Consider the following 19,634-nt stretch of genomic DNA (forward strand, 5'->3'; position numbering starts at 1 on the left):
CATTAAAAAATAAAAAAAGAGTATGCTCTGGAGAAAAATATTATATTCTGATTACAAAAGAACATAAAATCAGTAGAAAATTTGGAAAATATAGAACAGCAGAAAGAAAAGGCACCTGTAATTGGATCCTAGTTACTCATCATCCCAAAACATGATAAATCCTGTCTTTTTACTTTTACACATTCTGGTGGTTGGGTAGTTGCATTTGTGATTTAATTTTTTATTTAATTTATTTTAAATCTTAATTTATTAATTTATAGATTTGATCTATTTCTCTAGTAATTACTGATGTTAGTATCTTTTCATGTATTTCTTGGCCATGTCATTTTTGTGAAGTATCTGTTCAAAACTTTTGCCCATTTTTCTCTTGTATTGTTAGTCTTTTTCTCATGGACTTGAAGGAGTTCTGTGTATAACCTGGATATGAGTCTTTTGACAAATACCTTCTCCTACTTTGTAGATTACCTTTTTACTCTCTTAACATGTTTTTGACGAACGTAGTTCTTCATTTTAATACAATTTTGTAATTGTTTTCCTTTATGGTATATATTTGTTTTAGTCTATTTAATAAAGTTTGGCTTTTACAAAGGTCATAAAAATGTCCTCTCATGTTTCCTTCTAAAAGCTTTATTGTTTTACTTCTCACATTTAGATCTACAAACCACCTAGAATTGATTTTCATGTATGGTATATGATGAGGTGAGAATTAAGCTTCTTCCAGCTGGATATCCAATTTCCAACACTATTTATTGGAAAGGTCATACTTTCTTCTTCTCCATTGCAGTGACATGTTCTTCGTAAACCTGATGGCTGTCTCTATGTGGTTTTGTTTGTAGACTCTCTCTGCTGTCTCATCGAACTATTTGTCCTTGCACAAATACCATACTGCCTTAATTAATATGCTCTTATAATAAATCTTGATATCAGGTAGTTTACGTTAAAAGCATTCAGACTTTGGGCCATAAACAACCAGGGGATAACTTGATCTGAACTCAAAAAACTTAATTTATATGCTAAGTGCATGGGAGACCAGACAAAAAGAGGCCAGAAGTAAACAGATCTGCTAGAAAGTTCTGCAATGTTACACTTCATCTGCTGTGGATGTGGAAGAAGTAGGCATGCACAGTAGTTTCTAACTAAAAATTCTTTGACTTAAGGATTGTAAGCAGTTTATTCACTGCTTACAGTTGCATTCAGTAACTGTACGTTAAATTAAACTGACATTGTTAACTAGGGTGCCTTCCCCATCCTTAGTCCAAGGTGATGCTTCCTGTGGATGATGGTGCTACCATGACCAGCAGAGAGCGTGGGGCAGGCAAAGCGTGCAGTGCCAGGCAGCTCTCATATTGGCAGAACCTTAGCAGGTGGTTGGAAATGAGGGACTTCACAGAGAAAGATTGTGAGTTAGTGCTGAGAACTTATGAGTCAGCCAAGGCTCCAAGATTAAGAGCACTGGAGTAAGTGAGGTTGTCAAAGAGAAGAGAGCAGAATGAAGAAAAATAGGCTGAGATTATAGAAAGAAAAAAAAAACTTTGGAAAACAGGAGGAAGAGGTGTCAGTGAAGAAGCATTATGAGATTCAGTCAAAGAAGACAAGAAGACATTAGCAGGAGAGGTGGTTAGGGTGCCTGGTTATACTTAAATTCCAGAAAGAAAAGCATTGTGTCATAAATAAGGTTGCAAATTGGCAGAACTGTAGTATCAGAGATTATTTAACACAGGGATTCAATTTCCAGATAGCCAAAGGCACAAGGGAATATAATCTGCCTCCATGAAAGTATGCCCTCTGTAGGACAAGGCAAAGTATAAATAAATACACACTTAGCTAGGCCCTAGACTTTGGTTCTGTCCTCTACGCATTTAGGTTTTACTGATTACAGTTTGGGAATAAAGGCAAGATGAACCAGCATTTTAAAGCACTTACTATGTACTAGGCAAGGTGTTTTCATTAACACTGCTGTTTTTAATCTTAAAACATTAGTTGGAGACAGGAATTGTCACCCACATGCAGAAGGTGAGTCAGGCTAAGAAGCCAAACAAAGGAAGAACACTAAAGGAGCAAGAGTCTATTTGGAGCTGGATGCATCTGCTCCTGAAGCCAAGTTTCCACTTTCCCACAGGTCCAGGTGTTTTAGATTCTCTGCCAGACAGAGTCGCTACAGCAGCATGAAATCCAGGTTCTGCTGCCAAGCTCAGTTACCGACAGGCGTGCACACATGCTGGGCAGTGAACTCAGAGGAAGGAATAGTATGTTTGTCCAAACAGCCCTCAAGTTTGCATAAACTCAAGGGAACTGAGATTTGCAGAGAGGTCAAAGCCACATTTGACCTTGTTTACATCTCTTCCACCTCAGGCGAGGTCACAGGTCTTGTTCCTGTTTAGTACCAGTTCTTAACAGGAATGGCTCCAACTTTACGGCACTGATGGCCAGAGCACCACCAAAAGGGTGCTCCCTTACCTGCTAAAGGACCCACGTGCCTCAGACACAGCAGTAATTTGAGCCTCTGCAATTGCCATACCCAGGGAACACTGCCCTGCTTCCTTGAAATGCACTTTATGTGCCCACTGACCCTTGATCAGGCCTTTGGGCTGCTGATTTTTAGCTGGAACTTGAAGGTAAGAATATGGCTTAAAAAAAATCCTTAACTTACCAATTTTTTTTTATTTTTACTATGGTAATGTAGGTACTGCTGTACAGATAGAAGTGATTAAAGCCAGAGACTATATTAAGGAACCTAAAAAATAAAAGGTAACACCATATCAAAAACTAATGATGTAATGTATGGTGATTAACATAAAATAAAATTAAAACAAAAAAAATAATAAAGGTATTTGTAACCAACAGACAACAACCTAACAGTGTAAAGCCTAGAAACTCAGGACCCAGAGGCAAAAATCTCCAAAATCCCTGTCCTATAATCCCAACTCTCCTTCCCACCCAGATCTTCCCCTACATGATGAGCTTGTAGGGGAATGGAGGGGGGATTGGACCAGGTCTCTGAGCTCCAGGAGGAGTAATCCTAGGACAAGTGGCAATTTTTGTGCCTTTGTGCCTGTAAAGGAAAAACTCAACCTGTGTTCTCCTTTCTGCTACTTAAATAGCATACTTTATACTTCTGTGACCAGATATGGGTCGGGGAGGAAAGGGTTCCCCACACCAAGCAATCCTCAGATTCTCTGGATACTGGCAGTTCTACAATTTAACTCAATTCTGACACTCTTTATCTGGAGACAGCATCAGATCCCACAGGTTAAGGGCTCAGTCCCACAAGACTGCCCCCCAACCCTGACTTCAGATACCAATCACAAGTTCAGGTTATAGCATGTGTTTCTGACCAACTGCCTTTAGATTGAAGGTTCTCATGACCTCTTCCTTGAATTTGAGTAATTTGCTAGAGTGGTTCACAGAACTTAGGAAAACACTTTACTTACTAGATTACTGGACTATTATAAAAGATATAACTCAGGAACAGCCAGATGGAAGAGATGCATAGGGCAAGGTATGTGGGAAGGGGTACAGAGTTTCCATTCTCTCTCCAGGGACACCACCCTCCCAGCAGCTCCACGTGTTCATCAGCCTGGAAGCTCTCCAAGCCCCATCTTTTTGTGGTATATTTATAGTATAGATTATATTTGTGTGTTCCCCTTAATATATATATTTGAAAAAGACAGATGTAAATACATCAAAATAATAATTCCTAGGTGATGAATTTTTCTTCATACATTTGGGCTTATTCCAAATTTTCTGGTACATATACATGCTCACAATAAAAAATGGGAGGGGTAGTTTTTTAAAAAAAGAAAGTGGAATTTGCAGAAAGACACTGGCTACAACCCTGGACAAGTCATTGATCATGTGACTCCTATCTCCCTCATATTTATGAGTGCTAATTATTCCTTCCTAGTAAAATCATAATATGAATTAAAAGAGAAAAGAAAAGCTTTTTAGATCTAACATAGGAGGGCTGTATGGAATGTTAGTTCTCTTCCCTCCTCTCAAAGTTGATCACACAATAATTTCAGTATCACCCAAACTACTTTCTTTGACATATTGTCAACACAGCTGCTTCTTACACTTGAAATTTTTTTTCAGAAATGGTTCATCTTTCATTTTCTGAAACTTAGTCTCCATTCTAAGGGACTTGACTCACTCTGAAAGTAGAAGCCACCTTGAAAACAAACCTCACTACGTGGCACTAACTCCCTCTCACCCACTCCTTGGAAAGGCTGGGCCAGATTCTTTTATTCAATTTCCAATAAATATGTACTATTACATCTCCTATAAAGATCCTTTCAGCTCTAAAGTCCTGGCACTTATTTTATGCAACAGTTAAAATGAGTTTGAGCACTAAGCCCAGCACATGGCTATCTCAATAGCCAATTATTCTGGAGTAATATGGCCCACTTCTCCTGGCTTCCTCATTTTGTGCATGTAAAGCAAAAAACCTGATTCTAAAAATAGGCATAAGATTTAAATGAACATTTCTCCAAAAGAGATATATGAATGACAAATAGGCACATGAAAAGATGCACAGTATCACTAATCATTAGGGAAATGAAAATCAAAACAACAGTGGAATATCATCTCATACCTATATAAGGATGGCTATCGTAGAAATTAAAAATTTTTGAAAACATGTACTTAATAAATAAAATAGGTAATAAACAGAAAATAACAAGTGTTGGCAAGGATGTGAAAAAATTGGAACACCCGTGCCTTTCTGGTGGGAATGTTAAATGGTGTAGCTACTATTGAAAACAGCATGGCAATTTCTCAAAAACTTAAACGTAAAATTACCATATGATCCAGCAATTCCAATTCCAAAGAATTGAAAGTAGGATCTCAAAGAGATATTGGCATACCCATGTTCATAGCAGCATTATTTATAAAATCCAAAAGTTGGAAGCCGCCCAAGTGTCCATGTATAGATGAATGAACAAACAAAATGTGGCATATACACACAATGGAACATTATTCAGCCTCAAAAAGGAAGGAAATTCTGACCCATGCTACAACATGGATGAACTCTGGAGACATTATGCTGAGAGAAATAAGCCAATCACAAAAGGACAAATAGTGTGTGATTCTCTTTATATGCAGGACCTAGAGTAGACAAATTCATAGAGACAGAAAGTAGAGGGGATGGGGGGAAAGGGGCAATGGGGAGTTAGTGTTTAATGGCATAATTTCATTTTGGGAAGATGAAAAATTCTGGACATGGATGTTGGTGATGGCTGCATAACAATGGAAATGCACTTAATGGCACTGAACTGTGTACTTAAAAATGGTTAAAATGGTGAATTTTATGTTATGTGTATTTTACCACAATTGTTTTTTTTTTTTTTTAAGATTTTATGTATTTATTTGACAGAGAGATAGAGAGAGAGAACAAGTAGGCAGAGAGGCAGGCAGAGGGAGAGGGAGAAGCAGGGTCCCCGCTGAGCAGGGAGCCCAATGCAGGGCTCAGTCCCAGGACCCTGGGATCATGACCTGAGCCGAAGGCAGCTGCTTAACTGACTGAGCCACCCAGGCGCCCCTACCACAATTGTTTTAAAAGTCCCTTCTATCCTCTGCCCTCATGGACTCCCCCTCCCATTGCAAGACAGTATGGCCCTGGCTACAGCGTTGGAGGGACAGCTACAACTGAGAGGTTGCAGGGGTCCCCCTGCAGGCTAGCACTGTGGACAACTGGAGCCACATCCAGAACTTTGAGGCCAAGCCAGATGATCTCCTCATCTGTACCTACCCTAAATCAGGTGACAGAGGGGCCAGGGGGACAACCAGACTCCGGCTTGTGGAGTCAGCAAAGGTAGCTCACATCAGTTAGAATCCCCCTTCATACAGTGTTTGCACTCATTCAAGGAGAGCTGCTCCTTCTCACCGTACCATGACGAGGTGATCTCGGGATGCTCGTGTCCTGGGTTTATCCAGGGTCAAGCATAATTGTCCCTGGTTAGAGGACCCAGCCTGCTGGGCTCTGTCACGGGCTGCTCTTGGGTGACAGTGTCATGTGCTTTGCCTCTGCTGCCCCTTCTCTCCATAGAGACCTTGTGGGTTTTTCCCACATGAACATCCATCTGTTGTAGCTGACAGGATCCTGACCTGAGGGGAGGTTGAACCAAAAGTGATCAGTCTACATGTCCCCTTTTCTCCCCAGGACACTTAAGACTGATTGTCTAACTGGTTTCTTCTTCTCGCCCTTTCCACTTGGGCCCCAGGGACCACATAGATTCAGGAAATTGTGGACATGATTGAGCAGAATGGAGATGTGGAGAAATGTCAGAGAGCCATCATTCAACACTGCCATCCTTTCATTGAGTGGGCTCGGCCGCCCCAGCCCTCTGGTGAGAGCTCCTCCCTTCCTGTTCTAGCTCCTTTCTCTCTCTTCTTTTAAGACTTTATTTTTTAGAGCAATGTTAGGTTTACAACAAAGTAGAGGCAGAGATTTCCCACACACACACACAGCCTTCTCCATTATCGATATTCGCCCCTCCCCCAGGTGGTGCATTTGTTACAATTGATGCCCCTACACGGACATGTCATAATCACTCAAAGCCCATAGTTCACATTAGGATTTGTCCTGGATATTGTATATTCTATGGGTTTGGACTAATGTACAATGACCCGGATCCAGCACTGCACTACCATACAGAGTAGTTCACTGCCCTAAAAATCCTCTGTGTGCTACCTGTTCACCCTCCCTACTCCCCAATCCCTGGCAGTCACAGATCTGTCTCCACAGTTTTATCTATTCCAGAATGTCATATAGTTGGAATCATATTGTATGTAGCCTTTTCAGACTGGCTTCTCTCACTTAGTAATGTGCATTTCAGTTTCCTCCATGTCTTTTCATGGCTTGAGAGCTCATTTCTTTTCAGTGCTGATTACTATTGCATTGCTTAGATGTGCCACAGTTTATTTACCCATTCACCTACTGAAGGGCATCCTGGTGGCTCTCCTTCTTCCTTTCTCTTCTTCTCTCTCCTGTCTCTGTCTTCTCCCCTCTGTTTTGTCTCTTTTTTCTCCTCTCTCTCTTGCTCTCACTCTCACTCTCATTTCTGTCACCATGTGTTTCCTCCTCCTTTCTTCCTCTTTGATTCTTTCTACATATTACCTAAGGTTATTTGCCAAAAGTGAATCACCAAGTAAAAAGGAATCTGCCTTATTTTCTTCTTAAATGCTCCCTCTGCTGTAGAACACACAGAGAGGTTGGAGAGCTATTTATGGAACAATTCACTCTTCTCCTTACTCCACCCATACAAATGCTCAGTGCAGTCAAGGAAGTGCCAGATAATTAGCAAACATAATGCATTTGCAGCCAACTATTTCTTTCTGTAGGGAAAACTTTTTAGGGTAATACTCAACCTAGAAATTTTTTTCTTCAAACCAAAAAAAATGACAAAAAGACAACCAGAAGCCCAAAGAAGCCATTCCAGGTAACTGGCAGCTGCTGGAAGCATTTTACAGAACAAGGATAGGAGGAAGGCCTACTTCTCTATGTTTCAGGTGGAAACACACCTAGCTAGAGCTACAAAATTATAGGCAATACAACTCTAGTGTTGAAGTCTAACTTGGAGCAATTGTGGATAAAAGTCTGATAAATCTACGAATGCCTTGAGATAGAGAAGTTCTTGATCTGACACCCATAATACCTGAAACCAGCACAAGGGTGCATCCAAGTTAGAACAGCCTTGAGGCATTTGCTTGTCCTTATGGTTCTACTTACCCAGCTGCTCAGACTCCTCTGGTCCTCAGTTCCTGTCTGTCTGGTTGACCAATAGCTTAGCAATCCAGTGCCCGGTCTGACCCCTTTTCTGAACTACGTGTGGGGCTCTGACCCCCCCCACACAGGGCCCGCTCTGCCTGCTTAACTGTAATCCCACTCTGTGTGTAGTCAGGGCCTTCCATTTTTATTGGTGTCTGGTATTCTGATCCCTTGAGCAGCAGGATGGTATAATGGTTAAGGACTACCAGGGTTTAAGTCCTGATGCCACCATCTGCTCAGTGACCTTTAAGAAGTTACTTACCCTCTCTCTGTTACAGTTTCCTCAGATGCAAGGTGTCAGTAGAATTAGTGCCTACCTCGAAAAGTCATTGTGAGGATTAAATAAGTTAATGTGTGTAGAAAGCTTAGAGCAGTGCCTAAGTCTAAGTGCCATAATGTCTCCTACTCTACAGAGTAGATCCTATTTACGTGTTAGTTATTACTGACCACTTCTTAGGCTAAATCTTTTGCCCCACAAGGGCATATGTTCCCTGGGTCATCCATGCCCAGCTTTTGATCTCACTTCTACATCCCACTGTGCCACCATTGTCTTACCTCTGACAGTTTGGGACATTAAAGAGAGAGCAAAAAGCCTAAGCATGATTTCTAGTGAGGCATCCTTGGCAGTGGGGGGCAGAGTGGGCAGCCACTAAGTTAGCATAAGAAACAAGATAGAATTTCTCTCAAGGCAATGCCAGCAGCTGCAGAATTCAAGAAAGGATGATAACCAAGAGCCCAGCATGGCACATCATATACAAAACAAGATGGTTCTTTAAAAACCAAGGTGCCCCATGTCCAAAAAGGTGACAGTTACAGGCTTTATGGTCTTTCCAGCTACAAACAGACAGAGGCCAGGTGGAGACTCGACTGGGCAGTGGTTTTATTTCAGGGTAGATGGTCCCTGCCACCAGAGGTAAGGGCTACCATTAGGAGGGCAAGGTGGTTGCTGAAATAGACTAATGGTTATTGGCCAAGTATACCAACCACCCTCAGAGGGTTCAGGAGTGGGTGGACACTGCTGGATGTAGTGCAAACTTGTGTCCCACATGGCCAGTCTCCCTCCCCGGCCTCCTTCCACACCCCCTGCTCCAACTCTCAGCTACAGAGCTGTTTGACATCAAAGGTATTGCATATGTGACCTAATGAGAGCAGGGCTGGGAAAATTTTGAAAAGGTGTGTGTGTGTGTGTGTGTGTGTGTGTGTGTGAACTAACTGTATACAGGTTACAACCCCCCCAGCTCAACAAGTATTTATAATACATGCCCTGGACTGCACTTCTAAGACTCCACACCTCCACTTGCCCTCAATAATTCATGGTCCAACAGAGGAGGCAAATGCAGACTATATGGTGACAAGCAGTGGGTATGTTGGGTGGAGGTTAGCATAGGACACCATGGTCAGGGTGAAGAATGTGCTGGAAGACCAATGCCTGGAGAAGGTGACACCTGCAGTTACAAGAGGCTACTGCTGTTGCTGTGTCTCTCCTGCCAGACTGCAAGCTCCTTGTGCAGATGAGAAGGGCCAGAAATGACTCCATTGGCCGCCTTCTTCCACAGGTCAGGCTCGGGAACAGACTTTGTAACCTCAGGTGTTTTCATGGACACTCTCTCCTGCACTTCTCAACCCTGAGGCTGAGAGCACTCATGGCAGAGTGACAAGGGAATGAGACCATCCCAACCAGCTCTTCTGGGGACTGATGTGAGACAGAAAGAGAAGAGAGTGAGAGAGAGAGAAGAGAAAATGTATAATTTACCTGAACCTGTAAAGAAAACATTGGTGGAATGCTCTATGTAAAACGCTAAACCTGCAAAATCCCTCTCTGCTCTAGGGGTTCTTTGGCAGCAAATTTTGAAGCTGGAGGCCAGTCAAGCCTGCCAGGAGGACTGCATGTAGAGGAGGAAAGCCCAAGCCTAAGAAGCCTCCTTCCCACTCAGGGGTCACTGGGCCCCAGAACTGAGGGGCAAACATGCTCAGGTCATCACAACCTTCCTCTCTCTTCTTCTTCCTTCTCACCTGGACCCCTGGAAAACCTCCTTAGTTTCTTGCATTTAAAGGATGGTTATGCACTTAAAGGATGTTTGTGATGTTTTAGTCAGATTTTGCAAGTGTTTTATAACAGGAGAGGTCTTCATAGTATCAGGGCCACCATATTGCTAACAGTGGAAGTGTCTGGAGAGACTCCTAAAGAGCAAGCCCAGAGATGTAGACAAGAAAGATGAGGGGCCTGGAACAGCAGGACAAATGTAAATAGCTCTGAAAGGTAACGTGTGAGCAGGAGACATGGTGGAAGCTGCGAGAGACAGGACAGTTTTACAGGTCTTGATAAGGAATATGGACTTTAAGTATAGACCAGTGGTTTTCCAATTTTTCTTTTCAGTACCAAGATTTTTTTATTAAAAAAAATTATTGGGCCCTATGATCCAACAATTCCACCTCTGAATATATGCCCAAAAGAATTAAAAACAGAGACTGGAAAAGATAACTTGCACACTCATGTTCATAGCAGCTTTATTCACAACAGCCAAGGATGGAAGCAACCCAAGTGTCCATGGACAGATGAATGGATAAGTAAAATATGATAAATACATGCAGTGAAAGATTATTCAGCCTTAAAAAGGAAGGAAATTCTGACACCTGCTACACCATGGATGAACCTTAAGGATATTATGCTAAGTGGAATAAGCCAGTCACAAAAAAAGACACTGTATGATTCCACTTATATGAGGTATCCAGAGGTATCCAGAGTAGTCAAAGTCATAGAATCACAGAATCAGAAAGAAGGGTGACTGCCAGTGGCTGGGGGAGGGTGCAATGGGGAGTGAGTGTTTAAAGAGTACAGAGTTTCAGTTTTGCAACATGGAGAGTTCTGGAGATTTGTTACACCACAAAGTGAATGCACTTAGCACTACTGAGCTGTACTCTTTAAAAGGATTAAGATGAGGCACCTGGCTAGCTCAGTCGGTAGAGCATGAGACTCTTAAAAGGATTAAGATGGCAAATTTTACTTTATATGTATTTTACCACTATTTTTAAAAACTATTAAGGATTCTCAACATACAAAGTAAGCAAAATCAAAGATGACCAGAATGAAGCACATCCTTTCAACACCACCCTGAATCCCGCCCCTCAAACATACAGCTTGGGGAGCAAGTGTGAAAAATCACCTTGAGTATAGAAGGTTTCCAAACAGAAGAGGCACAGGGTCTGAGCTGCTCAAAAGCAACAAAAATTTGAAGGCACCAGGGAACATTTACATTTTAAGGTATAGGGAACAAGACCAGTTCCAGACCTACTCCTTCCTAGGGTGAAGGGCCCTGTCTTCCTTCTCTTTACTGGGACCTGCAGAGACTCTTCCTCCTCGCCAGGCCTGGGAGAATAACCAAAGCCATATGCTCAGACAGACCACATGTACAATTTATATCAGCCAGAGGGCAGTTTGCACTGACAGTGACCTTCCCTGGGATCCAGCTTTTTAAAAGTCAAACAGCATTCCCAGGATGTCTGTCAGGGGCTAAGAGAGGCATTTCCTCCACACCTTCCTTTCTACCCCACACCCATCTTTGGAAAACCAAGCACTCAGGGGAGAAGAGATGTGGAAGGCCAGTGTGCAAGGCTGCTTCAGAGCCTAACTTTTGATGTGGACTCATTTCTCAGCACTAACTCTGCTCACTTTGCATGAGCCTCTGATTCCACTAGAATGGAAGCTTCTTAGAGAGAAGGAGCATGTCTCCTTTAACTTTGTTGCCTTTTCCCCTGCATTAGGTTCAGGCCCCAATTCCAGTTTGTGTGTGTGGGCTGGGGAGGGGATGTCCTTCACACCAACAACAGATTCTCTCTGACACCAGCCAGGTGTCCTACAACTCAACTCCATTCTGACACTACCTACCTGCTGATAGCATTAGATCCCACAGGTTAAGGACTCAGTCCCATGAAACTGCTCTCCCTGCACTTCAGGTGCCAACTGCAAGTAGTAGGTCCCCAGGTTACCCACTTCCGTCCAACTTGACTACTAATCAGGGGTTGCCACAAGCCCCTCCTTGGCCAGATGGGAGAGATGCCCCAGACAAAGTATAGGGAGAGGATGAGAAGCTTCCATGCCTTCTGTAGGCACCACTCCCTTCAATCTCCATGTGTTCACCAACTGGGAAGCTCTCCAAATTCTGGACTTTGGGGATTTAATGGGGGCTTCATCAGGCAGGCATGATCCATCGTTTACTCCATTTTCAGCCCTTCTCCCCGCTCTGGAGAATGGGGGGTAGGCCTGAAAATTCTAAGCTTCTAATCATGGCTGGTCTTGCTGGTGACCAGCCCCCATCCAGGAGCACCCCCTGGAGTCACCTCATTAGAACAGGACACCCCTAGGGCACCTGGGTGGTTCAGTCAGTTGAGCGTCCAACTCTCTCTCTTTTTTTTTTAAGATTTTATTTATTTATTTGACAGACAGAGACAGTGAGAGAGGGAACACAAGCAGGGGGAGTGGCAAGCAGAGGGAGAAGCAGGCTTCCCGCTGAGCAGGGAGCCCGACAGGTGGCTCGATCCCAGGACACTGAGATCATGACCCAAGCTAAACGACTGAGCAACCCAGGTGCCCCCAGCGTCCAACTCTTGATTTCAGCTCAGGTCTTGATCTTGGGGTCATGAGATCAAACCCCACATCAGGCTCCCCAGTGAACGGGGAGTCTGCTTGGAATTCTGTTTCTCCCTCTGCCCCTCCCCCTGCTCTCTCTCTCTCTCACTCGATCGCTCGCTCAAATAAATAAATCTTTTTTTAAAAAAAAAGAACGACACCCCCAACCACCCCTATCAACAGGGGTTTCAGGAGCTCTATGCCAAGAAGCAGCAGCAGAGACAAATATAAATTTTCTATTATCTCACATCCCCTAACCTCAGTCTAACACAATGATTGCACAAAGCAGGTGCCCAATGTTTTAGAGCACAGAGTGGAAATCATGACTCACATGCCATCAAGTACATATATTTTTAGAGATGAAACAAGTGACTAGCACATAGGCCAAGTACATGGGCAGCCTGCTGCAGACACGCAGGGATGGGCACTGGCTGGGAGGTGAGAAAGGCCTGTGCTCTGCACCCCTTCCCCCTGCCCTTCCACAAGACCTAGCTTGTCCATTCTCAGCTTCCATCTCCTCATCCTGAAAGTGACAGATTAATATAAGCTCCCTTCTAGCTCTCAAGCTGTAGGGGTCTACAGACATGATGGTAATCTCAAAATCCCAAAGGAAAGTCAAGAGATAAGGAGAAAGATGGGAGGTGATGGGACATTCTGGACAGACCCCGGAATATAAGTTCCCCCATGCAGTATCTGTACTATGCAGATGTTTCCTCTTGATTTACTTTAAAGGGGTGGAAAAAGCCAAAGCAATGTCCTCTCCACGGATACTAAGGACTCACCTTCCAACTCAGCTGTTGCCTCCGTCTTTCTGGGAAAACAACTGCAAGGTAAGACAGCAACAGCTTCCCTGGAGACAGGTGAGAGATTAGGTCTCTTGGGAGGAAATCCCCCAGTCCCTACAGTGTCATCATATTTGCTCCTTCACCATCTCTGAAGTGTTGACTGTTGATCAGCAATAAGAGAAAATGTAAAGTTCTATCTATACTCAGCAGGATATTTACCTGAATGATTGCAAGCAAGACATGGAAGTAAAAGCCAGACTGAATTTTTGGAGAGAACTAGAGATAATGAGTGTCCACAGTGACACAAGGGTGTGGGCAATTAAGACTTATAATAGAGCAGAGAAGAAAAACTGAGGGGGGAAAAAAAAAGCCCTGAAGATCATTTAAAACGGTAAATAGATGGAGCAATATTTCTTAAGGGAAACACTTGGCCTCAGCCTCTGGTAAACTCTGGGCTCTTCACTTTATTTATTCTGGGACTTTATTTATTCTGCACTCTAATGCCTAATCAGTTCCTGGCACATAGAGGATGTTCAAAATGTGTTTGCTGAATGAATAACAAGTGAGCAGCTGTACAATGAATGGAGGCAAGGGAAGAAACTGAGATGTCAGCGAGCATTGGTAAGAAAGTTTTCTCAAAGGTGGGAATGAAGGGAACAAAAGGCTTAGAAGGGCGTATTTCTAGGGAACAATAGCAATTATGGGAGTCCTTTCAGTAAAGTTGTATAAGGGAACAAGAACCTCCATTTCTGGATTATGACCACTAAGTGCCCTGAAACCTTCTGTATGAAACACCTAGCAATAACACATAACACATAACAAGTTGCCTTTGTAAATGTGTAACTGAGATCCAGAGAGAGTAAAGGAATCCCTAAGTTCCACAATAAAGGGAGCTGAAACTAGAGAAGAGGTCACTGAGATTGGAGCTGTGCTGTGGGTTCTTTGATGACCTGGAGAATCCAGCAGCGTGAGTTTCAGTGACTGCACGGGGTCCAAGCCCAGAGCAGAAGAAACCAGAAAAGTGAGGAACCAAAGGTGGGACAGCTGAAGGGCTTCATCCTCAATGGATGCATGGAGGGGGCCAAGGCAGACGCCAGGAAACCTCTTTGTCTTGACCTGGACTCTCAGCTGCCCTGAAAATGTGTGGCCATAGGCCTCCTCTCTCAAGGGAGGAGATTCAATGTTGTAATTCTTGCATTGTCCAAGAAGCCCCAAGCTGAGAAACTAGCATAAGGTGGTTGCCATTGCCAGCACCCCCAGGATGGCCCGCAGAAACAAACATGGGGAGGACACAGCTTCAGCATGGGCAGCCAGAGTTCCCGCTTGTGTTCACGCCTCACATTACAAAATACACAAAGGAACAAGCCAGCACAAGAAAGACAGTGTGCAAAAAGTGCAAACAGCAGGGTTACACCTCAAGGATTTCAGATATTAAAATGATCAGATATAGAAATATAAGAAGAATGTTGAAGTTGTGTAAGTAAATGAAAGATTGAATCAAAAATAAAAGAAAGGACACTATTTTTAAAATGGAATTTCTTATTAAATTAAATAAATAGGATTTCTGTAACTGAAACAATATATAACATTTGCTATAAAAATTCAATGATAGGTCTCTGGTTTGCCAGCCCTCAGGTGGCTCTTCCCCAGGGACTGAGGAAGGTGATTAGAGCAAGTGGACAGTGGCCCAGAGTGTGAGAGCCCAACAGGGGAGGCATAGGCTCGGGACTGGTTGGCTTGCATGTAAAAAGTGAGCTTGATAGTGAGTTGTTACTATCTGTAGTAACCAGCTAAAACTGGTAGGGGCAGACCATCCAGGGTCAGCAAGGCCCCAGCAAGGTCAGCAATGCTTCTGATTCAAAGCATCAGAATATGGAAAATGGCACTATTGACATTTTGGGCCAGATAATTCTTTTTGGTGGGGTGGGGCAAGGGGCTGCCCTGAGTATTGTAGAATATTGAGCAGCATCTCTGGCCTCTACTCATTAGATGCAAGTAGCACCCACAATTGTGACAAGCAAAAATACCTCCAGGCATTGCCAAATGTCCCCTAGCATGCAAAATCATTCCCAGTTGAGAACCGTTTTAGGGTAAAAAACCAGCATCACCATGAAATGACTAGTCACAGATCCAAGGTAGCTAGTCAATGAGGCCAGCTCAGGATGATGCTGTCAGAATGTGAGTCAAGTACTTAGCAGTCATGATGAGATTAAAGGTCAGATTTGGATAGTGAAAGGCTGGGAGGGTAGAAGGATACAAGGTTGTTGTCAAAATGAAACCTAAACAGGATGCTTTGTAGAGCAAGAGTTGAAGTGATCTGAGATGAAAATAATAGTTGATGAGAACAGGGGAAAAAATAAGACCATGAAGCATCCTGCTTTTCCAGGAAATGGAGATTAAGGTATTAGGAGGATCATCAGCATGCATGTGGAAGTTGCTGTCTGATGCCATAGTTGCTACAGAATGATCGGAACCTGACAACTAAAGGGGCAATCAGGAGTCAGGTTACTTACTAGGACTGAGTTTGGAATAGAGGAGAATCAGCAGAGAAGCAAAGACAGCCAGAGGAGGAGGGGTTCACCAGCCAAGTCGAACTGCCAGCACAGGAGAGCTGAGCCAGGTGTACAAAGCTGCTCTTGGCATGGAATTCACCTGAGTGAATTCTGTGAAAATTCACTTTTCATACCATCTTTTACCCACCTCTCTCCTTACCCCAAAGTTCCTTTATGTAGCTCGAAATGCCAAAGACTGCATGGTTTCCTACTACCATTTCCAAAGGATGAATCAAATTCTTCCTGACCCTGGTACCTGGGAAGAGTATTTTGAAACCTTCATCAGTGGAAAAGGTAAAGAATAATCCTTCACATCTTTGCATGCCCACTTCAGGTAGGTTCAGTCTAGGAATCAAGCATAACATTTGATTCCTTAGAAGGTTGTGTTCCTCCTTAGGCGTGTCCTACCTCAGACTGGGACTGGGAGGAGCAGGCTGACTGAGCTCAGAGTGAATACCCACAGTCCCAGCAAAAACCTCTCACCCGATTTGAAAGCCTTTATGCTGGGTCACTTGACCTGTAGAGTCATCTGCATTCCAAAGGGTATCCTTGTCCCAATATCAGGGCATATATGATTATACACAATAAATATGAAGCCACTTTAGGTAGCATGTTGGGATAAATTACCCCAAGGCTGTACCATACCACATCACCCTCCAACTCAAACACATCAGGACTCAGGACATATCTGAGGCTTTGGGTGATCCTTTTGTAGACTGTTCTGTTTCCTGTGTCTATTATAGTGGGCTGGGGTTCCTGGTATGACCATGTGAAGGGATGGTGGGAGATAAAAGACAGATACCAGATTCTCTTCCTCTTCTATGAGGACATAAAACGGGTGAGTAAAAGCCCTTTGGAAGAACCACTCCAGCCTATTTCAGGGCTGCGCTTCTGGGAGGGACAGCCTAAAGAATTTAAGAGTGTCCTGATACCTTCTCCCATTCCAATGCAATGTTACTGTCACCACAGGATCCAAAGCATGAAATTCAGGAAGTGATGCAGTTCATGGGAAAGAACTTGGATGAAACAGTGCTAGATAAGATTGTCCAGGAGACATCATTTGAGAAAATGAAAGAAAATCCCATGACAAATTGTTCCACAGTTCCTAAATCTATCCTGGACCAGTCCATTTCCCCTTTCATGAGAAAAGGTTTGTATGGCTTCAAATACTATGTAAATATAAATATAAATCAAACACTCAGTTTGTCTAGTAATATATTGTCTGCTTCTTAGCAAGAAGATGTTAGGTTTTACTAGTTTCAAGACAGCACATTTAGCCTATTAAAAATAATCTGCTGCTAATAAGATGGGGATTTGATCTTGTTACAGAAGAGAGTTCTCTGGGGTATCTGGTTGCAAGAAACAGAGAGTCCTCTGGCCAGCCCCAGTATGAGGGGCTTTCTAGGAGGGGTCATGTGCTGGTGTAAGGGTAATGTATTCTCACAGGTAGTTAAGAGCAGGAGAAACCATTGGTCCAGACCTCATGGGGATCCCTGGATCTCAGGATTAGGACCTCAGGAGCAGAAGGGTACAGCTCTTTGCTCAAAGGCTCCACCACTTAGAGGACTCAGCTGCCCTCCACATGTCTGCTATGAGTGCCTTCCTCCAGTGATCAGCTTCCTGTCTCTGTCCATTACACCTTTTTCCTACTTTATAGCTTCTGCTCACTCAGCTTCTGCTCATACCTTGGTCCTGATCATGGCTCAGACCTGCTCTACATCATGACTTCAATTATAACTACTGTTGAGCACTGCCTTGTTCTCTTAATATTTTTTAGTTCCAGTTCCCAAAAGAGGAATTCTAAGTGCCCCAGCTAATACTTTTTGAGGGGAAAAAAAACTTTATCATTTTTTAACTTAAAAAGTAATATATGTCATTGTAAAAAATTAGATCAATATGGAATTATATTTTAAAAAGTTTTCTTCACCCAAACCCTGTTCCCCAGAAGAGACCACCAACAGTATGGAAGTCCCCTCCCTCTCTGTTTAAAAACACAGACTTCTGGGACATCTGGGTGGCTCAGTCAGTTAAGCATCCAACTCTTGATTTCTGTTCAGATCATGATCTCAGGGTTGTAAGATCGAGGCCCACGTTGGGTTCCATGCTGGGCGTGGAGCCTACTCAAAATTCTCTCTCTCTTCCTCTGCCCCTCCCCCTTCTCTCTCCCTCTCTAAAAACAAACAAACAAACAAACAAAAACAGGGACATCTTTTTCACACCAGAGGAACCATGTGTGCTACTGCTTTGCAACTTGTCTTCTTTTTTTAATTTATTAGTTTATTTTGTTTTTTAATTTATTAGTTTATTTTGTTTTAAAGATTTTATTTGAGAGAGAGAGAGAGCACAGAGAGAGAAGCATTTTGTTGCATTTTAGAATCTACAACAGCATCCCATGCTAGTGAAGCAAACCAAACAATGCCATTCCTTTTCTCTTCAGATAATCAATGGCAATGATTTAGCAAGAAGCCCTTCTTTAGATCCATACATACCTATCTTTCTATATACCCTCATTCCCTCAGGTCATACATGTGCAAACAAAGATATATACCATGATGAAAGCTAAATGTGGTCATAATATACTCCTTCATTTACCAGAATATCAGACATCCCTCCAGGGCAAGGCATGTAGGTCCATGTAGCTCACTGTTTTTAGTGGTCTCATGTTGTACCAGAGTATGGATAGATACATCATAACTCATCCAACTTTTCCCCTAGTGAAGGGCACTACAGTTACTTTTTTTTGTCCTAATGAATAATGCTACAGTAAACATCTTTGTATGTATGTTCTTATGTCCCAGTGCTTTTATTTCTGTTGCACAACTTTCCAGAAGAGGCAGAGGGAGGACAGAGTATTTCCCCTTTTTAACGTTATTTTAATAGTTACTGCTTAGTGAAAAAGCACATACATATACAGTACTATCTCATTCTCATTTTTCCCAAAAGTTTTTTTTTTGTTGAGATGTAACTTACATACAAAAAATGCACAGCTCTGAAGTAAGTATACAGTTGAATGTGTTGAAAAATGTATACACCCATATAACCAGCACCCCAATCAAGATATGAAACATTCTCATGTCTCAAAAGTTCCTTCTCATGGCCCTTTCCTGTCTATCTTGACCCTCAGATACAACCACCCTTCTTATTTCTGTCAATATAGATTGATTTTGTCTGTTCTTGGACTTCATATAGATGGAATCATACAGTATGTACCTTCTTATGTCCACTGTCACTCAATGTAATGTTTTGAGATCCTCCTTGGGGCTGTGTCAGTAGTTCATTCCTTTTCATTTCTGTGCAGTAGTCCATTATGTGAATATACCACAGGTGCGGCCAAGGCAGTAGTGCCTTTGTGTGAATTGTCTGCCTGAGCTAGGAGCCTACCCCCTGCATAGAGCACTCCAGGCCCTTGTCAGAGCAGAGAGCTGCAGAGGATGGGTGTGCATTGAAGGGGAGGTGGAGCAAGGCAGGCATGTTGTTGGGCCACAGAAATTATCAATCAGAGTGACAACCCCATCTTGGTTTTCCTCTTCTAGGAACTGTGGGGGATTGGAAAAACCACTTCACTGTGGCTCAGAATGAGAGAATTGATTAAATCTATAGGCAAAAGATGAAAGGAACATCAATAAATTTCTTCACAGAACTCTGAGCAAGAGGTACATAGATAGTGGATGGCAAAAATGGGGAAGCGATCTTCAGTCCTTCAGCCCAGCCCAAAGAATCTCTGAAAGCATTTTGTAAAAGTATACAATTATGGTACCACTGTCTCTGTGATTATTAATAGTATGTACCAGTTTTATTTTTTAGACTCATCATGTTTAATGCTATTTTCTCAACCATTCTTTCCAAAGTAAGAAATAAAGCGGCTTAATAAAGTAAAAGACTTGAATACTGCAAGGATTTTTTAG

At 42.8% G+C, this 19,634-nt stretch overlaps 1 protein-coding gene across 1 annotated transcript in view; it reads left to right on the top strand.

Moving 5' to 3' along the window:
• The window catches only part of SULT1C2 (sulfotransferase family 1C member 2), a 47,949-nt gene extending 28,574 nt beyond the window's left edge, over positions 1-19,375 (top strand). The window contains 7 exon segments of the mRNA XM_035001944.1: positions 5,672-5,756; positions 6,219-6,344; positions 13,125-13,222; positions 15,897-16,023; positions 16,473-16,567; positions 16,699-16,879; positions 19,263-19,375. Of these exon segments, the coding sequence (XP_034857835.1) occupies positions 5,672-5,756; positions 6,219-6,344; positions 13,125-13,222; positions 15,897-16,023; positions 16,473-16,567; positions 16,699-16,879; positions 19,263-19,375 (825 nt within the window).
• Positions 19,376-19,634: the final 259 nt, after the last annotated feature.

This window comes from Mirounga leonina, unplaced genomic scaffold (assembly GCF_011800145.1).
Source record: "Mirounga leonina isolate KUSES-001 unplaced genomic scaffold, KU_Mleo_1.0 Mir_125, whole genome shotgun sequence".
NCBI lineage: Eukaryota > Metazoa > Chordata > Mammalia > Carnivora > Phocidae > Mirounga > Mirounga leonina.